This window comes from Saimiri boliviensis, chromosome 10 (assembly GCF_048565385.1).
Source record: "Saimiri boliviensis isolate mSaiBol1 chromosome 10, mSaiBol1.pri, whole genome shotgun sequence".
In the NCBI taxonomy this organism is placed as follows: Eukaryota; Metazoa; Chordata; class Mammalia; order Primates; family Cebidae; genus Saimiri; species Saimiri boliviensis.
Window position 1 is genome coordinate 32206944 of NC_133458.1, and position 23461 is coordinate 32230404.

At 34.4% G+C, this 23461-nt stretch overlaps 1 protein-coding gene across 14 annotated transcripts in view; it reads left to right on the forward strand.

Moving 5' to 3' along the window:
• Positions 1–23461, forward strand: part of POT1 (protection of telomeres 1) — a 157375-nt gene that overhangs the window by 15988 nt on the left and 117926 nt on the right. For all 14 annotated transcript variants that reach the window (XM_074379122.1, XM_074379119.1, XM_074379120.1 and 11 more), the window contains exons 4-5: positions 12993–13041; positions 18054–18168. In XM_074379122.1, the coding sequence (XP_074235223.1) occupies positions 12997–13041; positions 18054–18168 (160 nt within the window). In that variant the 5' untranslated portion in view covers positions 12993–12996. The remainder of the gene's footprint in view (positions 1–12992; positions 13042–18053; positions 18169–23461) is intronic.

Here is a 23461-nt window from a genome sequence, read left to right on the forward strand (position 1 = left end):
ACAGAGCTGCAGAAATCAAAACAGTGGTAGTGGCATACGATAGACAGAGATAAATAGAGTACAATTGAGTCAAGAAATAAACCCATACTTCTATCTATGGCTAAGTAATTTTTTGACAAGGATGATATGTTCAGTCAATGGGGAAAACAGTTAAATACGGAAAAGAAATAAAAGATACTCAAATTAGAAGGGAAGGAGTAAAACTATCTCTATTTAAAAATGACTGTTTTTTAAACAAATAATGAGACAACTGGATTTCCACATGCAAAAGAATGAAATTAGATTCTTACCTTATGTTATATACAAAATTTAACTCAAAGTGGATTAAGCATCTATATGTAAGAGCTAAATCTGTAAAATCCTTCAAAGATACATTAGATATGATACAAGAAGGATGAGCAACAAAGGAAAAATTGATAAATTAAGTTTCATAAAAATTTAAAAATTGTGTGCATGAAAGGACATCATGAACATGAAAATACAGGGTACAGAGTGAGAGAAAATATTTTCAAATCATCTATCTAATGAAGATTTGCTATCCAGGATATATACAGGACTTCTTAAATTCAACAACAAAAACACAAACAGTTCAATTAAAAACATAGGCAAGGATTTGAATAAGTATTTCATCAAAGAAGAAATACAAGTAGCCAATAAGTGCATGAAAAGAATTTTTAAAAAATAAAAAAATGCTTAATATCATTAGTAATTTGAGAAATGGAAATCAAAACCACTTTATACTCACTAGGATGGCTATACTAAATGAAAATACCACTTACATTCACTAGGATGGCTATACTAAAGACACATAAGAACTCATGTTCTCATATTCAAGAAGATGTGGAAATTTTGGAACCCTCATACTTTGCTGATGGGAATGTAATATGGGTTAGCCATATGGAAAATAGGTTGGTGGTTCCTCAAAAAGCAAAACGTAGAATTACCCTATGACCCAGCAATTCCACTCCTATGTGGATACCCATAAGAATTGAAAAGGGGTACTGAAACACATACTTGTATAACAGTTTTCATGGAAGCATTTTTCACAATAGCCAAGATGTGGAAACAATCCAGTGTTCATTAACAGATGAATGGATAAACAAAATGCGATATATATGCACACTGGAATATTATATAGCCATAAAAGAAATAACCTTCTGATAACATAGATGAACTTTGAAAACATGCTAAATGAAATAAGGCATACACAAAATGACAGCTATTGTTTGATTCATGTATATGCAGATGTAGAGAAGGTAAATTCATTGAGACAAAAATAGATGAAAAATCATCAGTAGCTGGAGGAAAAGGAGAATGAGAAGTTACTTTTTAATGGATACACAGTTTTTCTTTGGTATTATAAAGTGTTTTGGAAATAGAGGTGATGGTTGTATAACTTTGTGATTGCAAGTAATGCTATGGAGTTGTATGCCTAAAAGTGGTTGAAATGACAAGTTTTATGTTGTTTATGTTTTGCCTAAATAAAAGAAATACACACCTGCTGTTCACTATTTAGCAGTACAGATTTTGTATTCCAAAATGAGAATCTTAAGTGATCCAAGTCCTCTAGAGTAACATTATCCAATAGAACTATTTGCAGTGATAGAAATGTTCTATGTCTGTACTGCCAGTTTTGTAGCCACTGTAGCCACTATACCCACTACCAAATGTGGATAAGGAACACTTGAAATGTGCCTAGTGTGGCTGAGGAACTAGTTGATCTAGTTTTAATTAATTTAAATAACCATAGGTAACTGGTTGAGATGTATTGGACAGCACATCTCCAGAGACCACACCTGTTGGTGTATGAGCATACAGGTTTTTTCTGCAGGTGTATTAAATTATTTAAAAATAATTTTCTTTAAGAATCATGTGACATATTTAATGTTAATTAGAGATCCCCTAGGTATTTGCAGAACCAGAAATGGCAGATACTAATATCAAGGCATGTAGTTATTAAATATATTTGAGTCAGCAGTAAGTCTTCACATAACTTGTTTAGAATTAGACCTTCTAAAACAATGTTGCAGGAATATCAGACAATATATTCGTAGTCTCAATCCCTTTTAATTAGAATTGTGACTAAAAAGTAAATGACATGGAATAAAAAAAAGCTCTGCTTTCTACAAAACTGCGCTGTCAAATGAGATTGTACTCCTTTTTTATTTACATTGATTTCGATTCAGCAAACATTTATTAAGGACTGACGTTTTGCTATACATTGTATAAGACTCGAGAAACCAAAATGAGTAAGTCACAGTGCTTGACCTTATGGAGCCCACTGTCTCTACTCTAATGGGAAATCAGTTAATGGCGGTAACTACAATAGCTATATTAGCAGCCTCAATTAAACTGTTAATCAGCCTGGAGGACTTGGGAAAAGCATCTAATAATAGGCAGCTTTGTTTTTTAGTGAAAACATTTATTTATTATAATTTAAACTTTTTATTATGGGGAATTTCAAACATACAGCAGCAGTGAGAATTATATAATGAATGTCCTATATATTCATCATCTAAGTTCAACAGTTATAGGTATCTTATTTCATGTGTTTATCATCTACTAATTTTACTTCCACAGATTATTTTGAGGCAAATCTAAGGAATTATATAATTTAAACCATAAAAATCTTGGAATATAAAATAAAAAGACTCTTTAAAATTACACGTAAGTGTGTGTGTGTGTGTCTGTGTGTATCATGTTACATGAAGTAATGCATGATTGTATATATATGATGTGTTCACATCTATACTACACATTAATCTAGTATAGCATATATATATATATATATATATACACACACACACACAGAGACACAGTCATGCATCATCACACTTCATGTGACATGATATAGTCTGAGAAATGCCTTGTTAGGCAATTTTATTATACAAACATCATAGAGTGTATTTACACTCTATGAATTTTTTTTAATGCTGAAAGTTAATTTTTTTCCTGTTCGTGGGTATGATGTGTTCCTTAAAAAGTTTGTTAATGTAGTAAAGCTTATGTGTCTAATGTTCATTTGACACTGTGAAATGCATTGCTCAGGAAATTAAACTCTACAAATTTTGGAATGAAATGCCATATGAGTGTATTCTGAAATACTCTCCATTACATTTTTGTTTTGTTTTGTTTTTTGGAAAAGCATTTAAATTCTGTATCTTAAATTCATGAGGGAAATATTGTGGCAGATTGCTGATACAACAAAAAATACTGAAATGTTTGTTCAAACAAGTTAGTTTTAATTACAAAATCCTTTTTTGTTGCAGTACTTGTTGCAACAATAAGTTTTTGCAGTATTATGCCGTCATTTGTAATCAAATGACTACATAAATAGGTGGATTGTTTAGAGATACATGGTAATATTTGGGGCTTTCTGGTTTTCCTGGGTTAGACTATTTGTAGTTCCTAACTGCTCTTAAGGTAAGCTTGGACATCATCTTGCAGTCCCCTTAAAATTTTTCTTTTTTCAAGCTGAGCATGGTGGGTCACACCTGTAATCTCAGCACTGTGGGAGGTCGAGGTGGATGGATCACCTGAGTTCAGGAGTTTGCAATTAGCCTGGCCAACATGGTGAAACCCCAGCTCTACTAAAAATAGAAAAATTAGCCAGGCTTGATGGCAGGCACCTGTAATCCCAGCTACTCAGGAGGTCAAGGCAGGAGAATTGCTTCAACCTGGCAGAGGTTGCAGTGAGCTGAGATTGTACCATTACACTCCAGCCTGGGCACCGAGAGTGAAACTCTGTCTTGGGGGAAAAAAAAATTTTTAATTGCATTTTAGTTTTGGGGTACATGCGAAGAACATGCAAGATTGTTGCATAGGTACACATGTGGCAGTGTGAGTTGCTGCCTTCCTCCCCTTCACATATATCTGGCATAAAAATATTTTTATACATGAAATGATAAGATTTTAGATGTCCGTATAGCATGTAGTAATTAGTAAATGAGTTGTGGCATTTGTCTGGTTAGATGAATTACCTAAATAATTATAACAGTGCTAAGAATGAGCAGTATGTCCAAAGCTAATTTTTGACCAATATGCACACCTACTGGCTTTATTGGTGGTTAAAATGTCTAAATAATTCTTTAGAGAATAGTAAATAGTTGTTGTTTGAAGCTCTCCACGACCTCCTGCCATTCCAGCTCAGTAACCCTAATGAGAAGAGGCACTGTACTTCTGCTCCCTTCTCCTGAACGCGTTTGTGGGGTAGGATGGTGGTTGATATGGTTTGGCTGTGTCCCCACCCAAATCTCATCTTGAATTGTAACTCCCACAATTCCCACCTGTCATGGGAGGAGCCCCATGGGAGGTGATTGAATTATGGAACTGTTCTCATGATAGTGAATGAGTCTTAAGAGATCAGGTGATTTTAGAAATGGGAGTATTTCTGCACAAACTCTCTCTTTGCCTGCTGTCATCCATGTAAGATGTGACTTGCTCCTCCTTGTCTTCCACCATGATTGTGAGGTCTCCCCATCTATGTGGAACTGTAAGTCCAGTAAACCTCTTTGTTTTTGTAAACTGCCCAGTCTCTGTTATGTCTTAGCAGCTTGAAAACAGACTAATACAGTGGTCCTGGCATCCTGGGGAGTGTCTGGTCTTCTGAAGCTGTGGCCATCTATTGGCTTTCTAGAGCTGGAGCCTCTGCAGTATACTTTGCTAGTCTTTTGTATTTGAGCTATAACTCTGAGTACATCTGTGCTTCCTAAAGGAAATAGGATAATTTGCATGTATCATTAAGTCATTCACACATTTATTAAACAATGTATTGAATACCTGGCCCTGTTCCTAGGCATTGGTAATCCAAACAGACAGTTGTCCTGATGCAGCATATGTTCTAGTGAAGAAAGGCAATAAACCAAAAAAAGTATATACCGTTTCTAATTGGAAACAGTGCCATGGAGAACATAAGGCAATGCAGGAAAGATGAGATGTGAACTGTAGATGTGAGAAGGGGAGGGAAGGTATATATTTATCTGGTGGTGAAGAAAAGACTAACAACTAACATTTGATAAGAGACTTCAAAGAATTGATCAGATGTTTGAAGTAAGAATGTTCGAGAATAGGTCTTAGCATCTACAAAGGCTCTGCAGTGTGAGTGTATGTTTCAGATATGGTAAGGGGAGGCTTAGGATATCTAAAACCCTGCAGGTGTGACATGGAGTAAACCCTTAATGCCACTGAACTTTTTTTTTTCTCCAGGATTGTTGACATTTGTTAAAATTTACTTTATCTGAGAGTATGTCTCTGTTATACTTTTTCTCATTACTCTTAGGGTATGTCTGTGATTGTATGCATGTCTTTGTTTGCACATGTATGTGTGTTTACGCTTGTTGGGAATTTATAAATAATTTTTCTAGTTAACATGTTTAGATGTTCAAAGTATAATGATGTAAAGAGATATAAATTCTAATTTCTCATAAGGTAAGGAGAGTAAAGAACTTATTTTTCTGTTTCTTTTCCTATCCTTTGTTTATTTTACATAGTTTATTAGCAAATAAGTTCTATATTTAAAGGACCATTAGGTAGTAAAAAACATTGTTTCTTCTTTGAAACATTTTTATAGCCAATTTTTAACGTTTAACCATTTTTTTCAGAATTAAAATTTTACTAGGAATATTATATTTATATGAAATCTTACAGGTTGCAGAGTGTCTCCATATATGTTTTTCATTTAAGTTCTTATTAACTATTAACCCTCTATGATTATGGTCATTAGCATTTTTATTATGAAAATAACCCTCTAAGGCTTTGAAAATAACCCTCTAAGTCCATTTGTTAAAGGACTTAGAATTAAGTAGAGAATCTCCTCTATCTCCACACCTTTTTTCCCCCCTACCTCATGGTGGTATTACGGACTTGACAATCTTGGAAATATTTGTCTAAGATTCTGTTGCTTTTGTGTAATCATGATTTAAAAACATTCAGGCAGTATGGTAGGCTATAAACTAAAAAGCCAAAGTTCCCTCATTCCTGCCAAATCCCCTGCCATTTCCCAGTCCCATTCTTCTGGTAAAAGTGCTATGCTTTTTTTTGGTACCCTTCCAGCTTTTAGATATGTGTGTTTATATATGTGCACATACTTTTGTGTGTGTCTGTGGGCATGGATAAACCTGTATATGCGTATTTTTCACCAAGTGACTATCCGTGTTTTGCAAGTTGCTTCATTTTTATCTAATATATCTTGGGTATTTTAGAGATGTGGTTTAACAATAAATATGTAGTATTGAATATTAGAGATTGGTTTGTTTATATATATATATATATATATATTTTTTTTTTTTTTTTTAAGACGGAGTTTTGCTCTTGTTACCCAGGCTGGAGTGCAATGGCGCGATCTCGGCTCACCACAACCTCCGCCTCCTGGGCTCAGGCAATTCTCCTGTCTCAGCCTCCTAAGTAGCGGGGATTACAGGCACGCGCCACCACGCCCAGCTAGTTTTTTGTATTTTTAGTAGAGACGGGGTTTCACCATGTTGACCAGGATGGTCTCGATCTCTCGACCTCGTGATCCACCCACCTCAGCCTCCCAAAGTGCTGGGATCACAGGCTTGAGCCACCGCGCCCGGCGGTTTGTTTATATTTTAAATGTGTTTCATCTTTATCTTTTAAGATTTTTACATTTATTAGATGTTTATTTGAGAACCAGTATGAAAGGGTTATGATATGAATTAACAAAACTTGTACAGTACATCTACAAAACATGTACGTTACAATAGGTATTTGTTTTTTGCCTGACAGGTGAAGTATTTTCTGCTATTGAAATACATTTTAAATAGGTATTCATTAAAATAGAATAGGACTATACTAGTTAATTACTACCTGTCAGATAACAGAGGATATTAATAATGGTAAGTCAAGGTTTCTTGCTTTTTAAATATAATGTTGTAAAGACTGAGGTCACACTTACTTTAAATTATTTCTGGATTTAAAACCCACAAATGCTGATTATTTGAGGGTCTGATATACCTGTTTATTATAGTATCAAGGTTGAAGATTGTTCCAACCCAAAGGTAAAACTTTTCACTTAAAGGAATGAGTTTTCTCTAATTTGATTCTTAAACCCTTCATCTTTGCCATTGGCTTGTTCCCTTAAGGCTAGCTTTGTATTTGAATATAATGATCCTAAAACATGAAAATGAATTTTAACAAGGTTTTAATCCTTACTTTGGTTGACTAATGATATATTTTGCAGAAATACACATGCTGTAATTAAGCCTTCCTCTGTATGAGACATTTTTTGTTTTAGTTTTCATTTTTTAAAATAAGTTTTTAACATTTAATATGAGGACATAAAATATGAGGAAAGACTTTTACAAAGTTTTCTAAATGTTAAAAAAATTACTACAAAACTGTCAAAAATAAAGACATTTATTAATCTTTTTTCCCCTGAATCCCTGTTAGACTTGTTCTGAAAGAGGAGTTAGAGTGGTGGTGCCTGTCTTGAAAGTCAGGAGACTTGGATTCTTGTCTTGGTTGATAGCTAATTAGCTGTCCATGACCTTAGACCATTTGTTTATTCGCTCTGGCCCTTATTTTCTTATCTGAAAAATGAAGATGTTTGATTAAATGATCTCTAAGGTCCTTTTAAGTTCTAAAATGCTAAGAGTCTATGAAGTAAGTTTTGTAAGTAGTTGTACATTGTATTTTAAGATTCATGAAGGTATACTATCTACATATGTATGAGTATTAATATTTTTTATTAGTTGTGCAAATGTTTGTTGAATGTTTTTGAATTCTATGATAGATGTTGGAGATACAGCAGTAAGTAAGGCAGTCATGGACCTTGCCCTCATACAGCATAGTTTTCCATGCAAAAGAATTGAACAACTATTACATAATTATTTTATTTAGTTGTGATATGTAACTATGAATATTAAATAGTAGAATGAGAAGAGTAAGGGAAGAATGATCACGGGGTACTTGGCTTGTAGGTTGCAAACTGAGAATAGCATATACAAAGGCCTTAAGCAAGCATCCTGGAATATTTAATGAATTTTGAGAAGACAGAATACCAGAGGGAGTAACATAATATGTGGCTGATGTGGCTGGTGAGATGGGTAGGGGTGAAATCATACAGTGATTTGGAGGCTATTTAAGAATTTGGGTTTTTAATGTTAATATTGTTCAGATACATTACTTTCAATTATGTCCTTGGTATTACTCAATCCAATACATGCAAATTACTCATGAAATATGTCTTTATAGAGAAACATTTTCTGTCAATCACTGCACTATCAATGCCAAAATATTTCTGGTTTCTGCCTATACCCTTACTCTTTAAAAATGTTTTAAAATATGATAACCTAACAAGATTTGTAAGGTCAATATAGAAAAATTATTTAATGTTTGTTAAAGTCAAATAAGTGTTTTTCATTGTGGATTATCAGTTATTTCATATTTTCAGTGCCCTTTTCCTGCTCGTTAAGTGTGACTTAAGAATTTCTGATGTATTATTTGTTAAAGATTAGCAAAGTAATACATGAGTCTTGTAGTTTATTATTTATCTGTCGATTTGCTCATTTGATCACTGACTGTTTTCTTTATTGGGAGATACTAACATACAAAAACCCTATTTGTTACTATGCAGATAAATCATCTGATAAATTTTTTTAAAGCTGTAGGTTTTTAAAAAATATTTTCTAAAAAAAGATTTAGGTTCACATCAAAATTGAGAGAAAGGTACAGAGATTTCCCATACATTCTCTACCCCCAGTTATACATGGCTTCCTCTGCTATCACTGTTCCCCCACCAGAGTAGTATTACAATTGGTGAACCTACAATAACATCATTATCACTCCGAGTCCATAGTTTACATTAGGGTTTACTCTTGGTGTTGTACATTCTATGAGTTTTAAAAAATGCATTTTGACATATATCTATCATTATAGTACCTTATACAGTATTTCCACTCCCCTATAAATCCTCTGTGTTCTGCCTATTCATCCTTCCCTTTCTCTAACCCCTGGCAACCTCTGATCTTTTAGTTAGTGTCATCATAAAGCATGTGGCCTTAATTTTGTGGAGGGCAGGGCAGTTAATTGTTGATTTTTTTGAAGGACACTTCTTTATGGTAAGAAGACCTTTACTGACTTCATTTCTCTTCTCTGAGACTGGTTTACATAAAAAATTCCATTTGATTATACTAAACGGAATTGTTTAATGACAAGGGGGCACTCTTTGTAAGGCAGTGTGACAGGGATGAAACGGTAGTACAGACACAAAGGGAAATGACCCATTTGCTAATATTTAAGTATCTTAAATTAGTTTAAAGATTTCAGTGATTCCAAATGTGTTTTTAGTTTTATAACTTATGTACATGCGTTGATAAAGCCTTCTCACTTTTCATAGCCTAGTATTTTTCTCCAGGCTGGTCTCCTAAGTTTTTTCACCCAATTAAGTTGAACATCTATTGTGGTATGTCAGAATATACTCTTGGCACAAAAGTATGTAATTCCCATTTTTGTTTGAATGGCTTCAGTATGGTCTTCTCATTTTCAATTTGATCTAATGAGTGTTTATACAAACTAATATTGCCTGTTATATATTTATCTTTCTTATATTCTGTGTATTAAAATTAATTTAAAAGCTATTATGATTTATAAATTCACGGAAACTGGATCCTAAGAGCCACTTATTTTTTCCCTCTTTATTTAGATGTATACTTCAATTTTTGCCAGTGTTCATTCATTCACTAGATATTTGTTGAACACTATGGACAGAAGCCTCTGGCAGCCATTGATAAGAAATATACACATGAATAAGACATTATTTTTAGTCCAAGGAACATAAAGGACTTTAAGGTGTTTAAAGGCATTAAGAAAGTTTGTAAATAACATTTAAAGTAAAAGCTAAAATGCTGTATCGGAGAGTTTAGAGGAAGGGAGAATTACTTGTTTCTGGGAGAGAATCTGTGATAGATTCTACTGGGAAGAAGCAGGCTAGACTTTGAAATATAGGTAAGATCAGATGTGTACACATGGGAAAAATGTTATTTATTTGTAGCAGTGACTCAAATAAAGAATATATGTGGAAAAGCACTGTGCTTATAAGAGCATCTGATTTGTCTAGTATAGAATGGGAAGTATGTAGAAATAAAACAGACAAAGTTGGTTGGGATGAGATCACTGAGGGCCTTCAATGCAGTTTTTATATGTGTATTCAAATATATATCCATGTTTATAAATATAATAAACACATTTTAATTAAAAAAAAAAAGTAATTGTTATTTCCGTGCTGCTGAATATATGCCAGAGGAAGGGTTGTAACTTTTTACTGAATTGTGTGTAGCTACTATTAACTTCAGAAAAATTTTTCTTATGGATGCTGATGTCCAGCTGTTAGTCATTTATTCTTTTCAAAACTTTTCTTCATGATAAAATAAATACATACATACTCGGTCTTTTTAAAAAGTTTAGATTATACAGGAAAATTAAAAAAAAAAAGGTCATCTATTATCCCAACATTTGCATTTGGTCTGTTTGTTTCCATGTAATATTTACTTTTGAAAACATTTTTAAGTGGAACAGAGAATAACAAGAGGTAGGGTTTTTTTTTCTGCTTAGATAATTTAGAACTGATAAACTGGTGGCTTCCCTACTTCTCTTTATCTTCCTGTGTGTATTTGATAAACAACTTGAAATCTTTGACTAAAATCTTAATTTTTAATTTAAATCAGAATGTATTGGTCTAAGGTCACTTGAAAGTGGAGTGTATTTTTCTGTTTGCAGAACTGAAAAAAAGTTACTCAGTTGTTACTTTTATTCCAGAAGCATGTTTATTTTTTTTTTAACTTTTTAAAACATTTTAGAGAGATATAAAAAATTTAGTGAGAAATAAATTTAACTTTCGCTTAACTATGAAGGGTTGTAATTTGGCATTATCAGCATACACACTGTTAGGTTTACAATCTCATGTGGAGAAAAAAATACAGGAATTTACAGAGCTATAATACCTGGTTAGGGCAAGAGATTTTTAGAAAAGGCAACATAAGGTCTTTCCTTTGGTTCATAGACAGTTTGTTTCTGGGGTGCTGCTTTGTGCCAAGTCCTGTAAATACTGAGTAGAATTAGACATGACCACTATCTTCAGTGTGCTCTCAGTCCAGTTTTTAAATTTGAATAGGGGATTCTGGGAATTGACACCAGGCCCTTGTATGTGCAAAGCAAAATGCAGTAATGCAGAAGACTTCCAGATAGAGTTTAAAATTATTGAAGGAAGATGACCAAAAGCCCAGATGTTTTGGTGTATCTTATGACTTTGGTATTAAAATTAAGGAAGTAAGACAATAAGAATGTATATGCAGCAAGGCAAAATTATTTGAGTGTATGTGTTTTAGTATTTCGAAAATAAGAAAAAGGAAATTTAAAGAATGAGACAGGAGGGGATGAATGGAGAATGGCTTCTTACCTCTGTTACAAACCGAAGTAGAAGGAAAATATCTTTGTTCTTATTAATTTATAAATGGAAATTTTTTATTATATCCATGCCTTGTATTTATATGCACATATGGTCATTTTGTAATATGCAGAGTTTTTGCACTGTCATGCCTTTCTCAATGTAGTTTCTCAACTTGGAGATTTAGTTTAATTTAAATTTCATCCTTAATACTATTGGATCCTCTAAGTTTCACCGCATAAAACTTTTTTAGTGATTTAACATTTTCCTGGTCCATGAAGTGGGACATGATAGTCATCTACGGCTATATTGTAGCTGTAGATGTTGAAGACTGTTTTAGAGGAAGTGGTAGTCTAAATCATGTTATCAGTAAGTGTTAAACAAGTTTAGATTAACCAGTTCTCTATGGAAGTAATTTTTGTTTTGAATTTAATATTATAAATAAGAATTATATGACTTTGCAAATTATAGATATTTTTGTGATTCAAATGCTTTACATACACAAGAAAAATAAAACTTTTTTTCTATATGATGATTCTTAAATTTTTGTTTTAAACCATAAGCAAATTCATTTCTTTTTTTTAATTAGCTTTTTTTCCTATGTAGGACACCATTGTGGTGGCTAGATCTATTGTTTTGTTAGCTTCTTCATGTACAAGGAGAGATTGTAAACCTTGTATATTTTTTAAAGCATTTGAAGACCTCAAATCAACTCTTTATGTAAGTGTGCAGCTTTTTTTCTCTAATTATATTGCAGATTTAATAAGCTAAAGTGAAGGGATTGAAAGTATTTCTCTATATTTGGCCTGACTGAATTATTTTATTTGAATATTTTAAGTTTAAAAAATAGAAGTTTTTTTCTTAGTTTTATGTTTAGAATGACTAGATAGAAAAGGGAATTCCTTTATATTTAATAAATACTTGTTAATGAAACTTACAAAACTGCACAGACATTCTAGACTGGATACTGTTCCTTGTAATTACCGTCAGATGCTTTGCTCTACTTGATTTCACTTTAGGTAATCAAGTACCCCTCTTTAGATAAAACTGATTTGCTTCTATTTTATTCATTGTGAAGATAATCTTCCTCTCCTTCCTCTCCCTACACACACACACACACACACACACACACACACACACACACACACACACTCACTCTTGAAAATTGCCTTTTTAGTCAAGGCTATTAGGTAGAATTAGGCTAACCCAAGTGCCTGCAGGCCAACATCTGCCGCTTTTTTTCTGGTATGCACAAAGGTACTATAAAGGCTGGAGGTGGCTCTGTTTGAGATTAAAATTAATGAATTAGGATGGAGATGGGTAAAATTTGCAGTTGGAGTGATCACTGAAGCACAAGTACATTTTATTTAACCTTACATCTTTGCTTTTTTTTTTTTTTTTTTTTAGTTTTGATAGCTTAGACAACTTTGCAGATTTCACTCTTAATTTGTAAGCCATAACTTTATGCCATCCTAGTGAATTTAAATATTTTACAGTGAAGTGTGTTCTTTTACTACAACTAAAAAGCCTGTAGTTACATTGGAGGTGATTTGTATACAAATAAGTTATTTCTTTTTTTTTTTTCCTTCAGGTTTATGTTGAATCCTGTAAGAGATCTTTCTACAGAATCAATGTCTTTGGTAAGATGATACTCGGTTTAATTTAGAATATTACCACCTACAACCATGTATCCATACACACACAGATACAAGTGTTCACATATTTAGTCCGCTTTGTAATTTGACATAGTTTCAATACACTGGAAAAACATAATCTTTTTTTTTTTTCTTTTTTTTTTTGAGATGGAGTTTCGCTCTTGTTACCCAGGCTGGAGTGCAATGGCGCGGTCTCGGCTCACCGCAACCTCCGCCTCCTGGGCTCAGGCAATTCTCCTGCCTCAGCCTCCTAAGTAGCTGGGATTACAGGCACGCGCCACCACGCCCAGCTAGTTTTTTGTATTTTTAGTAGAGACAGGGTTTCATCATGTTGACCAGGATGGTCTCGATCTCTCGACCTCGTGATCCACCCGCCTCGGCCTCCCAAAGTGCTGGGATTACAGGCTTGAGCCACCGTGCCCAGCCCATAATCTTTTTTTATAGCTGATAATGTTATGTTGGAGTTATTGTGTTTTACTTAGTAATCAGTATCTGAATATTTTATTGTCTGGAATATCTGCTGATAGTTTTTGTAAGCTGTACATTCATAAGAAAAATAAAACAAGTTTTTACTATATGACAATCCTTAAATTTTTATTTTAAATCATAGGCAAATTCATTTGTTTCATTAGCTTCTATTTAACTAGACTATTATGTGATGAATTATATAATTGAACAAATTATATAATTTTAAGTCGTTTTCTTATGATACATTTCTCCTTTTTTAACCATTTTTTTCCTCTATTTTATGGCATAGGTATACCTATAACTTCCTCATAGCAATAGGAAGATTCTTATTTTTACAGATAGGCTACTTGTAGCTGAGTGAAACTGGAAAGAAGGTATTAATAATATGTTGGTATAGTTTAATATAGTGTTTATGTTCTACTTACGTTTTTGAACTTTTAGTTTCAAATAGAATTCAAGAACTCTTTCTAGTTGACAATGACTATAAAGCAGATTTTAAATTCTGAGTATTAGTATAATTAATATTTTTGTGGGGACTGTTACTAATAAAAGAACTGATATACTCTTTAAAAACTGAGTTAACTCTAGTATTAGTATTTCACAAAATTGTTATAGATTGATTAATTTCAAATATTTGATATATCTGTGAACCTGTAAATAAGGCAGGAATAAATGAAAAAGCCTCTAAACTTTGCAAAAAAATGTTTTTTCACAAAGCCCATGTATTATGAATAAATCAGGTATGGATCTATTTGACTTTATTTTCCTGACTCATCAAAAGATGTTCATTTGGCACATTTCCACGTTTTTAAACTAAGCATGGATCTTGGAGTTGATATCAAGAAAACAAACAGTTACTGTTTTGATTTTCTTATTGTTTTCCTGAAAAAGTATAGTTTTTCAAGAATTTATTATATATGTTGTTTGAGAACCAGGATGGTTCTCAAAATTTAGAAAGTAGAGTATTTTGTTTTTCAGTGGTAGAAAGTTTACTCTTTTCAAGTGACTTAGAATAATCATTTGATATTGTACTGTCTTTAGGATTTAAAAGCTTTACTGGCTCACTTGTGTGGTCTGAAGGCCCAACATAAACTATCCCCTATGTTTTTATTCAGCCTAATCTTGTTATTGTCTTTGACCCATACACTCCAATGCAAACCTCCTGAATTTTCATACATACTAAATATGTTTTCTCTGCTTGGAACACTGTTGCTTATCTCAGTCCCAACTTCTGTACTACATTTAATTAGTTCTTTCTTTAAATATCTTTTCAAAGAAACTTTCTAAGACAACTCTAAGACATGTCTCCACTTTTATGGTTTGTTCTTCCATTGGTTCAGGGGCTATTTGTGTTTCGTTTACCCTTTTATTTTTAGTGCCCTATATAGTACATGGCCCATCAATGAATGAATGAAAGAAAGACAGAAATAAAGGAATGAATGAATTGAATTACGCTACTAGGTATCTTTCTCTCTTCAGGCTTTTATTGTCATGACTTCTTTTACTGTGCTTGATTTTTGTCCACCAGTTAACTTTCTGCATATGCTGTAAATTGTATCTCATTTAACCCAGTGCTCACATTTTGTTGACTGATTCCATAATGGGCTTCCCCTTAAGCTATCAAGAAAAAAATTGTTCATGTCTGTGTGAAATATGGAAATATGGATCTATGGTATACTTGGTGATAATGCTATCAAGTTATCTTTAGTATATCATGAGCCCATGGTTTTCTCATGAATATATTTTACTGTTTTAGGGCAAGTGCCTGTGTTTGCAATACTAAGCAACTTGCTGTGTGGAGCTATTAAAAATTCAGTTCATGATTTGCAGTAGTCATACTTAAATTTCTGAATAGCCATAATATTGGTGTAGAATATTTTCATTATCACAGAAGATTTTCTTGGATAGTGATGTTTTAGATTATTTAGAGAGCAATAAAAAAAACCTCAATAAGTGTTTTCATAAGTACTAATTTTGTTAGCCTAGGAGTTGTTAGAATGCCATAAATAATATATGCCGATTGCCTTAGACATTAAACATGCGCCTCTTGCATCTGCCATGTGAAGCTATTTTCAGATCCCTAATTACATAATGCTAATATGTCCTATCACCTCTCCTTGTTACTTGTCCTTCAAAATTTAGATTTGTTGCCACCTTCAGAAAGCCTTTGCTTACTGTTCTCCTTAGCTAACTCCCCTATTTCCCCCACTAACAAATACTTGTTCATACTGATTTGGATGTCCCTCTACAGTCCTTTTATGGAATGCCATACTTTATTGTGTCAGCAAGGGAGGCAAATTGGTCACTAAGATAGGGCTGACTAGAAATCATGTAAATTTAATAACCATGTTCAAGTGTGAGCCTACTCAAGGGTGCATTAACCAAACTTGTAAGAATATTAAACTCATTAGAGAATGATTAAGAAGCAAAAATATCAGTTTATGAATTTATAATGAGGATTATAACTTAGCTGTTGTACACGTAAATACTTGCTGATTTACCTGGAAAGCCAAACAAGAAGTTGTTTATTGGTAATGAATTGACAAGTGGCAGTTATTTGGTTGATTATAATGGTTAGTGTCATTGAGTTTTGCTGGCCTTTCCCATTCATCTCTTCATAAAGGGAGATACTTGTTAAGATAGAATATTGCGTGTAAGCTAAGCACATGTTTTCTGTCTGCTGTTCGGTATACTTGTGTTCCATTATTCCTCTTTCCACTCCATTCTGTTACTCTTTTTTTAATCATTGATGAGCTACAGCTTTCTTTTATATTGAAGTTTGATTAGATTAGCATATTCTACTCTTTTGTTTTATCTGAGAAGTAAGCATCCTTGGAAAAAAAATTTTTATTTGAGTTTTACAATTTTAACTGAGAGTGACCGGTGTCCTTATTTCCAGTTGATATTGGGGCCACCTACCTAAAGCCTTTTACGGGTTTATTTAGTATCACTGTTAATATACAAATACATCCTTGTGAACCAGTCTCTTTTTTCTTTACCAGCTTATTTACGGTTACTTGAAAAAACAATCTTTTGGTTCTCTTATTATTATAAAACAAAAGGAGCTCGCTGCCTGATGTGCTAAAAGCCAATATTATGAAACCGAAGTTTTGAGAAAAGCAAAGCTGAATGTCAGTGCCAAAGGAGACACGAGCTGAGCACATATATGTCTTCCTGTGCTGTCTTTAAGGCAGTAATTTTATTAGAAAAGCTTTAGAGAGTAGATACTGGGATTAGTAAGTCATTAGTAGAATGAAAGGGGGGATTTGGAAAGTTCATCGGCATGCAGAGTTATTTCTTCATATCAATGCATAGGTTGCACCTGCAAGTTTAGATGGAGTTAGTACGATGAATGTGATGTCAGGGTCAGCGTCTCAGCAAGTTGTTTCTTTTCTTATCTGATATTCTGCAAACTCAATAATTTTTGTTAGTTGATGACGTCAACTTTTCAACAAGTTTTCTTATCTACTATAATGTAACCCCCAGAATTTAGACATTTTTTAATTTTAATCCTTTGGGATATGGTTTCACTATTAGCATTTTAAATCTTTTCATACCATTTATAATTCAAAACCTGGCTTGAGTTATAAGTCAGAATTTAGGCCTAAGGAAAATCTCTAAAATAGCATGGGGGTAAGGTGAAGAAATTGTACCACAAGTTTCAAAGTAATATTAGTTAAAAAATAGAAACAAATCTCTTAAATTGCATTTTTTTAGAATTTGCTGTCTGTTAACTATTTGATTTCTTGTCCCCAGCTAGAATTTCTTGGCCAAATAAGCTGGGGATGTACTATTAAAGATAGCTAGGATGATTTAATTACTAAACGATTCCTTAAGAGTGTCCTTAAAAAAAAATTTCCTAAACTTACAAGAGATGTAATTTTATTGTTAAGACTAATATAGTATTCTAGTTGCCTTTCAGGGCTTCTAAAAATAATGCATTATACCTAGTCATTTACCTTTAATAAAACTCTTTTCCTAGACTTTACATTGAAGATGCACATATTTTAAAAGGAATATTTTTTGTTTTCCGTTATTGCTTCAATTTTGACATGTATTGCTGGTATTTCACTACAAATGATCTTTGATTTACAATGAGGTTACATTCAATAAACTCATCATAAGTCAAAAATGTTATAATTTTAAAAATGCATTAAATAGCCTAATAGACACATTCTAAAGTCAGAAAATTGTAAGTCGAACCATCATAAGTCAGGGACTATGTGTATATACTACTGGCTACTTTTTTATTGAAGAAGTATAATGTTTTATTTAGATTATAGGTTAGTTATGCCTTTATGAGCTAGTGTGCAAATTGTACCATTTATAAACAAAGTTCTAAGGAAAACTAGTTGGTTTATATAGTAACCTTTGTAAGCTGAGCTGTGTGCATTGCCTTTTTCGGGTTACAGCTTCTTTTAGACACTTAAGATGATAAAATACAGATATATGGAATTGCTACAAATATGATTATAACATGATCTACAATGTAAATACTTAAATGCATTCACTGTCTTCTCTTTCTTTAGGTTCCAACAACAAATTACATATATACACCCCTGAATCAACTTAAGGGTGGTACAGTTGTCAATGTCTACGGTGTTGTGAAGTTCTTTAAGCCCCCATATCTAAGCAAAGGAACTGGTAGGTATTAAAACTGGTGGAGTTTTTATGGAGTAGAACTGAATTACTGATTTAGGAACACAGTTCCTTCAGTACCCTAAGTCCTAGAATACAAACTCAGTTCTCACCTGTAATCACCAAACAATGCTGATTGTTTGGCTAGTTTAATTTATAAAATAAATATGATCTCTAGATTCTAGAGTCTAGTTAAAGACAGTAAGGGCAAAGAATGAAGCAAAGGATGCCAACCAACAACATGAAAGCATCTGAAAGTATAAAATTCACTGGTAAAGGTAAGTATATAAACAAATGCAGAATACTACAATTCTGTAACATTGATGCATAAATCACTTTTAATTCTGGTATAGAATTTGAAAGACAAATATATAAGAGGAGCTATACAGAAGTGTGTTAATGGATATATACTATAAAAAGTTATAAATTTTGACATGAATAGCATAAAATGTGGTAATTGTAGAAGTAAAAGTGCATAGTTTTGGATGCAATTAAAGTTAAGTTGTCAGGTTAAAATAGATTGCTATAAATTTAAAGTACTTTATGTCAATCTCATGGTAACCACAAAGAAAATACCTGTAAAAGATACTCAAAAGAAAATGAGAAGGGAATCAAAGCATGTCATTACAAAAAAATCAAATACAAAGAAAGAGAGCAAGAAAGGAAGATAGGGAATTAAGAGCCACGCAACAGACAGAAAACCATGAATTAAATGGCAATCGTAAGACCTTCCTAATCAATAATTATTATTATTATAAATGAATTAAATTCCCCAACAAAAAATCATAGAGTAAATGAGTGCATTTAAAAAAACAGGATACAACTGTATGCTGTCTACAAAAATTCACTTTAGATTTAAGGACACACATGAAAATGGGCTAAATGAAAATGGAAAATGTAATGGAAAAAGATTTCTTGCAATGGTAACCAAAAGAGAAGGGGTAGCCATACTTATATCAAACAAAAGAGACTTTAAGTCAGAAACTGTAACAACAGGCCAGGCACAGTGGCTCATGCCAGTAACCCCAGCACTTTGGAAGACCAAGGTGGGTGAATCACAAGATCTGGAGTTCAAGACCAGCCTGGCCAAAATAGTGAAACACTGTCTCTACTAAATACAAAAAATTAGCTGGGCATGGTGTCATATGCCTGTAATCCCAGCTACTTGGGAAACTGAGGCAAGAGAATCACTTGAACCTGGGAGGTGGAGGTTGCAGTGAGCCAAGATTGGGCCATTGCACTCCACCAAGTTGGTCTCAGGAGAAAAAAAAAAACAAAAAACTGTCACAAGAGACAGTTTTTGGACATTATATTACAGTAAAAGGGTTAATTCACCAAGAAAATATGAGTTACATATGCTGCTAACATCAGAGCACCTAATCCGTGAAGCCAACATTTCAGAAATGAAGGAAGAAATGACAACACAATTATATTAGGAGGTTCCATTTCACAACTTTCAATAATGGAGAGAACATCCAGACAGATCAATAAGGAAACAGAAAACCTGAACAACACTTAGACCAAATGGACCTAACAGACATAGATAGAATATTCTACCCAGCTAGACCAGAGTATACATTTTTCTCAAGTGCACATAGAATGTTCTCCAGTGTAGGTAACTCATTAGGTTACAAAACAAGTCAATAAATTTCAGATTAAAATCATGGCAAGTATCTTTTCTGACTTCAGTAAAATGAAACTAGGAATCAACAGCAGGAGGAAAATTGTAAAATTTAGAAGTGTGTAGATATTAAATATTACACTCTTGAACAATCAGTGAGTCAAAGAGGGGGTCAAAAAGGAAATTAGAAAATACCTTGAGATGAGGAGAAATCCAAGATGGCCGAATAGGAACAGTTTCAGAGTACAGTTCACAGCAAGAACAACACAGAGGGTGAGTGCCCACCACATTTCCAAGCAAATTTTCACTACTCACAGACAGGAGATTCCCAGACCAAAAAGCACCATGAATTTTAAGCAACGGTGGTTTCAGCTGGTGCTGGGTTGGCACACAGAAACACAAATCTGGGCAGCCATTTCAACTGATGCCTGGGAGACAGAGCCACCCATTCAACTGAAAGAGAGCAGGCAGAGACAGGGAGCCAGGTGATCTGGTTCAGCAGGTACCACCCCCACAAAACAAGCAATCTGAAACACTCTGGATTGAGAGTTGTGCGGCTGGACCCAGGACAGTCCAGCTCAGTGGAGGGAAGGGCAATCACCGCTAATGAGGCAGTCTGTCACTACCCAGACAGTTCACACAGCAGCTAGGCAGAGCCTGCAGCAGCTCAGCAGCACCTCTACTGACAGGCTGTGACTAGACTACTCCCTGCAGTGCAGGGCATCTATGAAAAAAGGCAGCAGCATGACAGGAACTTATAAATAATGCCAACCTTCCTAGGACAGAGCATCTGGGAAAAGAGGCAGTTATGAGTTCCACTGCAGCAGACTTAAAAGTACTTGCCCAGCAGCTCTGCATGGAACAACGGAGCACCCAGCACAGCACTTGAGCCCCTGTAACGGACAGACTGTCTCCTCAAGCAGTTCCCCAATCCCTGTTTACCAAAATAGACACCTCATAAAGAAGAGCTCAGGCCAGCATCTGGCAGGCACCCTTCTGGGATGAAGATAACAGAAGAAGAAAACAACAGCAACCCTTACTGTTCTGCAGCCCCTGCGGGTGATCCCCAGGCAAGCAGGGTCGGGAGTGCACCTCCAGCAGTTCTGCAGCAAAGGGGCCTGACTGTTAGAAGGAATACTAAGAAACAGAAAGAGATAACTTGATCATCAACAAAAATGACGTCCACTCAGAGACCCCATCTGAAAGTCATCAGCTACAAATACCACAGGTAGATAAAGCCACTAAGATAGGAAGAAACCAGTGCAAAAAGGATGAAAAACCAAAAACCAGAACACCTCTCCTCCTCCAAAGGATCACAACTCCTCATCAGCAAGGGATCAAAGATGGATAGAGAATGAGTCTGATGAATTGACAGAAACAGGCTTCAGAAAGTGGGTAATAACAAACTTCTCAGAGCTAAAAGAACATGTTCTAACCCAATGCAAAGAAACTAAGAACCTAAAAAAAAAGTTAGATGAGATGCTAACTAGAATAAACAGCTTAGAGAAGAATATAAACGACTTGATGGAGCTGAAAAACACAGCATGAGAACTTTGCAAAGTATACATGAGTTTCAATAGCCAAATCCACAAGTGGAAGAAAAGGTATCAGCGATTGAAGATCAACTCGATGAAATAAAACGAGAAAGCAAGAATAGAGAAAAAAGAGTAAAAAGAAATGAACAAAGCCTCCAAGAAATATGGGCTTATGTGAAAAGACCTAATCTATGTTTAATAGGTGTACCTGAATGTGATGGAGAGAATGAATCCAAGCTGGAAAACAGTCTTCTGGATAATTATCCAGGAGAACTTCCCCAACCTAGCAAACCAGGCCACCATTCAAGCCCAGGAAATATGGAGAACACCACAAAGATATTTCTCAAGAAGAGCAACCCCAAGGCACATAATCGTCAGATTCAGGGTTGAAATGAAGGAAAAAACGCTAAGGGGCGCCAGAGAGAAAGGTCGGGTTACCCCCAAAGGGAAGCCCATCAGACTCACAGCATATCTCTCCACAGAAACCGTACAAGCCAGAAGAGAGTGGGAGCCAATATTCAACATCCGTACAAGAACTTTCAACCTAGAATTTCATATCCAGCCAAATTAAACTTCATAAGCGAAGGAGAAAGAAAATCCTTTATGGGCAAGCAATTGCTGAGAGATTTCATCACCACCAGGCCTGCCTTTCAAGAGCTCCTGAAAGAAGCAGTAAGCCAAGAAAGCAACAACCAGTACCAGCCACTCTAAAAATGTACCAAATGGTAAAGACCATTGACACAATGAAAAAAAATGCATCAACTAACAGGCAAAACATCCAGCTAGCACCAAAATGGCAGGATCAAATTCACACATAACAATATTAACCTTAAATGTAAATGGGCTAAAGGCCCCAATCAAAAGACACAGACTGGAAAATTGAATAAAACTTCAAAACCCATCAGTGTGCTGTATTCAGGAAACTATCTCACATGCAAGGATACACAAAGGCTCAAAATAAAGGGATAGAGGAAGATTTACCAAGCAAATGGAGAGCAAAAAAAAAAAAAAAAAAAGCAGTTGCACTCTTAGACTCTGATAAAATGGACTTTAAACCAACAAAGATCAAAAGAGAAAAAGAAGGACATTACATAATGGTAAAGGACCAATGCATCAGGAAGAGCTAATGACCCTAGATATATACACACCCAATATAGGAGCACACAGGTACATAAAGCAAGTTCTTAATGACCTACAAAGAGGCTTAGACTCCCACATAATAATAATGGGAGACTTTCAATTATTTTAATGGATTCAGATAAGACCGTGGACAAAATTCAACAGCCCTTTATGCTAAAAACTCTCAATAAACTTGGTATCGAAGGAACATATCTCAAAACAATAGAAGCTATCTACAACAAACCTACAACCAATATCATACTGAATGGGCAAAAACTAGAAGCATTCCCTTTGAAATCTGGCACTAGGCAAAGATGCCCTCTCTCACCATTCCTATTCAATATAGTATGAGAAGTTCCAGCTGGAGCAATTAGGCAAGAAGAAAAAGGGTATTCATTTAGGAAAAGAGGAAGTCAAATTGTCTCTATTTGCAAATGACATGATTGTATATTTAGAAGATGCTATCATCTTAGCCCAAAATCTCCTTAAACTCTTAAGCAACTTCAGCAAAATCTCAGTATACAAAATCAATGTCCAGAAATTACAAGCATCCCTATATACCAATAACAGACTTAGAGAGAGCCAAATCAAGAATGAACTGCCATTCACAATTGCTACAAAGAGAATAAAATACCTAGGAATACAACTAACAAAGGATGTAAAGGACCTTTTCAAGGAGAATGACAAACCATTGCTCAAGGAAATAAGAGAGGACACAAACAGATGGAAAAACATTCCATGCTCATGGATAGGAAGAATCAATATAGTGAAAATGGCCATACTACCCAAAGTAATTTATAGATTCAGTGCTATCCACTGAGCTACCAATGACTTTCTTCACAGAACTGGAAAAAAACACCTTAAACTTCATATGGAACCAAAAAAGAGCCCACATGGTCAAGGCAATCCTAAACAAAAAGAACAAAGCCGGGGGCATCACTCTACCTGATTTCAAACTATACTACAAGGCTACAGTAATAAAACAGCATGGTACTGGTAGCAAAACAGAGATACAGATCAATGG